At 40.1% G+C, this 7,786-nt stretch overlaps 1 protein-coding gene across 1 annotated transcript in view; it reads left to right on the forward strand.

Moving 5' to 3' along the window:
* ENPP6 (ectonucleotide pyrophosphatase/phosphodiesterase 6) overlaps positions 1–7,581 on the forward strand; it is an 80,131-nt gene extending 72,550 nt beyond the window's left edge. Inside the window, exon 8 of the mRNA XM_075849645.1 lies at positions 7,312–7,581. Coding sequence (XP_075705760.1) covers positions 7,312–7,517 — 206 coding nt within the window. The 3' untranslated portion in view covers positions 7,518–7,581. The remainder of the gene's footprint in view (positions 1–7,311) is intronic.
* Positions 7,582–7,786: the final 205 nt, after the last annotated feature.

Genomic DNA, 7,786 nt, shown 5'->3' on the forward strand with positions numbered 1-7,786 from the left:
TGGCGATGGTGGCTATGGCAACCGGACACCAAACAATGGCGTCCGGCTCTGCCATCGACGGAAGCCTAGTGGGTCCTGACAACGTCAGGACCCACTATGCTTGCTGTCAGTGAGTAGCTGACAGTTCTAATACACTGCACTACGCATGTAGTGCAGTGTATTAGAATAGCGATCAGGGCCTCCTGCCCTCAAGTCCCCTAATGGGACAAAGTAATAAAGTTAAAAAAAAGTTAAAAAAAGATGTGTAAAAATAAGAAAATAAAAGTTTTAAAAGTATTAAAAGTAAAAATCCCCCCTTTTCCCTTATCAGTCCTTTATTATTAATAAAAATATATAAACAAACAAATAAACTATACATAATTGGTATCGCCGCGTCCGTAACGGCCTGAACTACAAAATTATTTCGTTATTTATCCCGCGCGGTGAACGCCGTAAAAGAAAATAATAATAAACCGTACCACAATAACAATTGTTTGGTCACTTCACCTCCCAAAAAATGGAATAAAAAGAGATCAAAAAGTCGCATGTCCCTAAAAATGGTACTGTTCGAAACTACAGTTCGTTACGCAAAAAATAAGTCCTCGCACGGCTTTATTGATGGAAAAATAAAACCGTTCTGGCTCTTAGAATAAGGTAACACAAAAAGTGAATGATTGTTTACAAAACGTATTTTATTGTGTAAACGCCATAAGACATAAAAAAACTATAAACATCTGGTATCGCCGTAATCGTATCGCCCCGCAGAATAAAGTGCATATGTCATTTATAGTGCACGGTGCACGCTGTAAAAAAAATAGATTAAAAAAACAATAGTAGGATTGCTGTTTTTTAGTCACCACGCCACCTAAAAATAGAATAAAAACTGATCAAAAAGCCGCATGCACCCCAAGAAAACTACAATGAATTCCTCAAGGTCTCTAGTTTCCAAAATGGGGTCACTTTTGGTGGTTTTCCACTGTTTTGGCACCACAAGACCTCTTCAAACCGGACATGGTGCCTAATAAAAAGGATGCCTCAAAATCCACTAGGCGCTCCTTTGCTTCGGAGGCCGGCGCTTCAGTCCATTACCGCCCGAGGGCCACATGTGGGATATTTCTCAAAACTGCAGAATCTGGGCGATACGTATTAAGTTGCGTTTCTCTGGTAAAACCTTTTGTGTTATAAAAAAAAATGGTATAAAGAGGATTTTCTGACAAAATTTTTTTTTTTATTTCACCTCTACTTTGCTCTAAATTCCTGTGAAACACCTAAAGGGTTCATAAACTTTCTAAATGCTGTTGTGAATACTTTGAGGGGTCTAGTTTCTAAAATGGGGTGTTTGATAGGGGTTTCTAATATATAGGTCCATCAAAGCAACTTCAAAACTGAACTGTAACCTAGAAAAAAATAAAAAATCAGGCAATACTTGGCTTCTTACATCATACTGATAATGAGCCGTGCCCACCCCGAGATGACCCCAGTTTTGACCGTTTGTATAAACGGAGACCCCTATTAGACCGTTTCAGTGCCCGGTTTTCCCAAGCATTCACCACCAAGAAGTGTATTTCTATTGATGAGTCCTTGGTGGATTTTAAAGGGAGGGTTCAATTCCGCGAGTACCTGCCGGGTAAGAGGGCAAGGTATGGCGTGAAGATGTATGAGCTGTGCGAGAGTGCATCAGGGTATACATACAGGTTTAGGATATATGAAGGGAAGGACACCAGTGCTCAGCCCCCAGAATGCCCCCGCTTACTGGGAGTTAATGCAAAAATTGTGTGGGATTTGGTACACCCACTGCTGGACCAGGGTTACCACCTCTACCTGGATAATTTTTATACCGGCGTCCCACTCTTCAACTGCCTCGCTTCCAGTCCTGTGGCATGCGGCACTGCTAGAAGAAATCTGAGAGGCCTCCCTAAGACTCTGCAGGGCAAACAAGAAGGGGTGAGCGCAGGGCACATTCTAGCAGCAACATATTGTGTGTCAAGTACAAGGACAAGAGAGATGTCACAACAGTACCCATGTACCTGTACGAGGTACCAGTACAGCGACCCCTAAACCAGACTGCATCCTGTACTACAATAGGTACATGGGAGGGGTGGACTTGTCAGATCAAGTCCCGAAGCCCTACAGCGCCATGCGCTGTGGTATAAGAAGCTGGCCGGGCACATCATACAGATGGCATTGTACAATGTGTACGTGCTACGTCGATGTACAGGCCAGAGGGGAACTTTCCTGGAATTTCAAGAGGTGATTATCAAGAACCTAATCTTTAGGGACCAGGAACGGGGGGGGGGGGCACCCAGTACTTCTGGAAGCGAGGCCACACGCATCGTACCATGGCAACACTTTCCTGGAGAAGTTCCCCAAACTGGCAAGAAGGGAAAAAGTCAAAAGAGGTGCAAAGTCTGCTATAAGAGGGGTATAAGGGAGGACACAATATATCAATGTAACGCGTGTCCCGAAAAACCAGAGCTCTCTATGAAAAAGTGTTTTAACATTTATCATACATCCCTTGTTTTATAATTTACCCCAATTCTACTTACCCTGATGCACTCCGCACAGCTTATCCCCCCTTATCTTTCCCTTCTGAGCCCTGCTGTGTGCCCAAGCAGCTGATAACAACCACATTGAGGGTATTGCCATACCCGGGAGAACCCACATTACAGTTTATGGGGTGTATCTCTCCGGTCAAAATGCTCACTACACCTCTAGATGAATGCCTTAAGGGTGTAGTTTTTAAAACGGGGTGACTTCTTGCGGGTTTAAACTGTACTGGGGCTTCTGCACACATGACTTTGCACGAGAAAATCCCCAGTAGGCCAAATGGTGGTCCTTTCGTTCTGAGCCGTCCCATGGGCCCAAACGGCAGTTTATCACCATAAACGGGGTATTGCTGCACTCAGGACAAATTGCGCAACAGAATGGGGTATTTTATTTCTTGTGAAAATAAGAAATTTTCAGCCAAAACTACATATTATTGGAAAAAATTAATTTTGTTTTAATTCCAAGCCCAATTCAAATAAGTTCTGTGAAAAAACTATCGGGTCAAAATGGTCACAACACCCATAAATGAATTCCTTGAGGGGTGTAGTTTCCAAAATGGGGTCACTTCTGGTGGGTTTCCATTGCTTTGATACCTATGGGGCTCTGCAAATGCGACATGGCACCCGAACACCAAACCAGCAAAATCTGTACTCCAACAAACACATAGCGCTCCTTTCCTTCTGAGCCCTCCCATGGGCCCAAACAGCAGTTTATCGTCACAAATGGGGTATTGCCGCACTCAGGACAAATTGGGCAACAAAATGTAGTATTTTATTTATGGAGACAATAAGAATTTTTGAGCTAAAACGACATATTATTGGAAAAAATATTATTTTTTTTAATTCCCAGCCCAATTCAAATAAGTTCTGTGAAGAAACTATGGGGTCTAAATGGTCACAACACCCATAAATGAATTCCTTGAGGGGTGTAGTTTCCAAAATGGGGTCAGTTATAGTGGGTTTCCATTGCTTTGATACCTCTGGGGCTCTGCAAATGCGAGATGGCACCCGAAAACCAAACCAGCAAAATCTGCACTCCAAAGAACACACAGCGCTACTTCACTTCTGAGGCCTCCCATGGGCCCAAACTGCAGTTTATCGCCACAAATGGGGTATTGCTGGACTCAGGAGAAATTGGGCAACAAAATGGGGTATTTTGTTCCCTGTGAAAATAAGAAATTTTGATAAAAAATGACATCTTATTGGAAAAAATTTAATTTTTTTCATTTCACAGCCCAATTCAAATAGGTGCTGTGAAAAAATTGTGCGGACAAAATTGTAACAACAACCATATTTGAATTCCTTGAGGGGTGTAGTTTCCAAAATGGGGTCACTTCTGTGGGTTTCCATTGCTTTGATACCTCTGGGGCTCTGCAAATGCAACATGGCACCCGAAAACCAATCCAGCAAAATCTGGACTCCAACAAACACATAGCGCTCCTTTCATTCTGAGCCCTCCCATGGGCCCAAACGGCAGTTTATCACCACAAATGGGGTATTGCCGCACTAAGGACAAATTGGGCAACAAAATGGGGTATATTGTTCCCTGTGAAAATAATAAATTTTGATCACAAATGACATCTTATTGGAAAAAATTTCATTTTTTTAATTTCACAGCCCAATTCAAATAGGTGCTGTGAAAAAACTGTGCGGTCAAAATGGTAACAACAACCATAAATTAATTCCTTGAGGGGTGTAGTTTCCAAAATGGGGTCACTATTCGGGGATTCCTACTGTTTTGGCACCTCAACACCTCTTCAAACCTGGCATGCTGCCTAAAATATATTCTAATAAAAAAGAGGACTCAAAATGCACTAGGTGCTTCTTTGCTTCTAGGGCTTGTGTTTTAGTCCACGAGCGCAGTAGAGCCACATGTGGGACATTTCTAAAAACTGCAGAATCTGGACAATAAATATTTAGTAGTGTTTCTCTGGTAAAACCTTCTGTGTTACAGAAAAAAAATGAATAAAATTGAAATTCAGCAAGAAAAATGAAATTTGCAAATTTCACCTCCACTTTGCTTTAATTCCTGTGAAATGCCTGAAGGGTTAAAAAACTTTCTAAATGCTGTTTTGAATACTTTAAGGGGTCTAGTTTTTAAAATGGGGTGTTTTATCAGGGTTTCTAATACATAGGCCCCTCAAAGCCTCTTCAGAACTCAAGAGGTACCTTAAAAAAAAGGATTTTGAAATTTTCTTAAAAATATGAGAAATTGCTGTTTAGGTTCTAAGCCTTGTAACGTCCAAGAAAAATAAAAGAATGTTCAAAAAACGATGCCAATCTAAAGTAGACATATGGGAAGTGTGAAATAGTAACTATTTTGGGTGGTATAACCGTCTGTTTTACAAGCAGATGCATTAAAATTCTGAAAAATGCTATTTTTTCCAAATTTTCACTAAATTTTGCAATTTTTCACCAATAAACACTGAATATATCGACCAAATTTTACCACGAACATGAAGCCCAATGTGTCACGAGAAAACAATCTCAGAATCGCTTGGATAGGTTTAAGCATTCCGACGTTATTACCACATAAAGTGAAATATGTCAGATTTGAAAAATGGGCTCTGAGCCTTAAGGCCAAAACTAGGCTGCGTCCTTAAGGGGTTAAGCGTGGGTGAGATTTACCATTTCTTCATTCTGGCTGGAACACACAGTTTTAATGCCGTTCATAGATCTAGCGTCTATGGCTTACGGTTCAAGAATTAGACTACTTCACCGCATCAATTGGAGAATGGATGGAGCCATGTACCGTCAAATCCTGAGTGACAACCTCCTTCCCTCCACCAGGACATTAAAAATGGCTCTTGGCTGGGTCTTCCAGCACGACAATGACCCGAAACATACAGCCAAGGCAACAAAGGAGTGGCTCAAAAAGAAGCACATTAAGGTCATGGAGTGGCCTAGCCAGTCTCCAGACCTTAATCCCATCGAAAACTTATGGAGGGAGCTGAAGATCCGAGTTGCCAAGCGACAGCCTCGAAATCTTAATGATTTACAGATGATCTGCAAAGAGGAGTGGGACAAAATTCCATCTAACATGTGTGCAAACCTCATCATCGACTACAAAAAAGCGTCTGACTGCTGTGCTTGCCAACAAGGGTTTTGCCACCAAGTATTAAGTCTTGTTTGCCAAAGGGATCAAACACTTATTTCTCTGTGCACAATGCAAATAAATATATAAAATTTTGACAATGTTATTTTCTTTTTTTTTTTTTATATAATCTATCTCTCACTGGTAAAATTAACCTAGGCTAAAAATTCTAGACTGTTCATGTCTTTGACAGTGGGCAAACTTACAAAATCAGTAAGGGATCAAATACTTATTTCCTTCACTGTGTATATGTATATGTGTATATATATATATATATATATATATATATATATGTATATATAGTTACATAGTTAGTACGGATGAAAAAAAGACACTTGTCCATCAAGTTCAACCAAGGGACGGGAAAAGGGAAGGGAAACATTTCTACACATAGGAGCTAATACTTTTTTGTTCTAGGAAATGATCTAACACTTTTTTAAAGCCATCTACTGTCCCTGCTGTGACAGCTCCTGCGGTGACTATTCCATAGATTCACTGTTCTTACAGTAAAGAAGACTTGTCGCCTCTGCAGGTTGAACCTTTTTTTCTCCAGACGGAGGGAGTGCCCCCTTGTTTTTTGAGGAGCTTTACATTGAACAGGATTTCACCATATTTTTTTTTGTATGTGCCATTAATATATTTATATAAATTAATCATGTCCCCCCTTAGTCGTCTTTTTTCAAGGCTAAATAGGTTTAATTATTTTAATCTTTATATATATATATAAAAATGTTTTCAAAAGGTGCACATAGCTTTTTACTATACACTTGTACCGCCAATTTGCCTGTGACCCAACCATTTAACCAATTCCAATTGGCTAGTAAATATGTCCTAGATTAATCGCAATAGTGATGAAGAATTGATACACGTGATTGTTAGGCTGGGTTCACACGACCTTTTTTCAGACGTAAACGAGGCGTATTATGCCACGTTTTACGTCTGAAAATAAGGCTACAATACGTCGGCAAACATCTGCCCATTCATTTGAATGGGTTTGCCGACGTACTGTGCAGACAACCTGTCATTTACGCGTCGTCGTTTGACAGCTGTCAAACGACGACACGTAAAAATACAGCCTCGTCAAAAGAAGTGCAGGGCACTTCTTTCAGACGTAATTTGAACCGTTCTTCATTGAACTCAATGAAGAGCAGCTCAAAATTTACGGCTGTCAGAGAAGCCTCGCAAAATGCGAGGAGGAGCATTTACGTCTGAAACGAGGCAGCTGTTTTCTCCTGAAAACAGTCTGTCTTTTCAGATGTAAATGCCTGCTATCGTGTGCACATACCCTTAGGAATTAACCCTTACAATGACATCAATCAAAATAAAGTTTCTACAATAACGTTATGCAAAAGAAAAGCCATTTTTAAGGCTCTGGGACTCTAAACGCAGTGGAAGTCGTTACAAAAGAGAAACTTGTCCTGAAGTCCAGCACCTGTGTCAGTTGAACATTTTTAGAGCAGAATTTTTCAGCCTCTGAAAGTAAACAAGGAATTTTAATATTCATTGACTGCAAGCAGAGATTTTGAGAAGGAAATGAAACCTGAAGTACATTACAAAGTTGCATACATTTTAATTAAACAGTGATTAATTGGCAGGTGAAAAACACATAACGGGCATATGGTACTTTTAAGCTTATTAAAAATACAAATGTTAGTGAAGTAGTTAATGTTTTTTTAATTTTATTTTTTTCAGATTTTCGAGAAAACTTTAGATCTGCACCAATCAGATCAGTTGACGTTTACAACATAATGTGCAAAGTTCTTGGTCTGGAGCCACAGCCGAACAACGGATCATGGTCCAGGGTGGAGTGCATGTTAAGAAGTGGAGCACATCCTAGTATCCTGAACTCTTTCACAATGACATCCCTTTTCTTCACACTTGTAGTACTATGGATTTAGCCATTTTTCTAGGATTAAGGATAAAGGATTTTCCAACATTTATCTTTCATATAAAATAATTATTTTTTAGCACATTTTTTAATATCCGACTTTCTGTGCCTGTTTGTTTGGTCAGTCTAATTGTCTCTTAAACACAATTCCGTTTTATATAACTGACATCATTGGCCAATTGTAAGGAATTTAAAGGGGTTGTATCATGAAGACATTCCCTGACTATATGCGCCATTGGGGATGTCCCAGAAATAAGCAGCGGCTCTTGCTCTGGCGGA

This window comes from Rhinoderma darwinii, chromosome 1 (genome assembly GCF_050947455.1).
Source record: "Rhinoderma darwinii isolate aRhiDar2 chromosome 1, aRhiDar2.hap1, whole genome shotgun sequence".
Taxonomy (NCBI): Eukaryota; Metazoa; Chordata; class Amphibia; order Anura; family Rhinodermatidae; genus Rhinoderma; species Rhinoderma darwinii.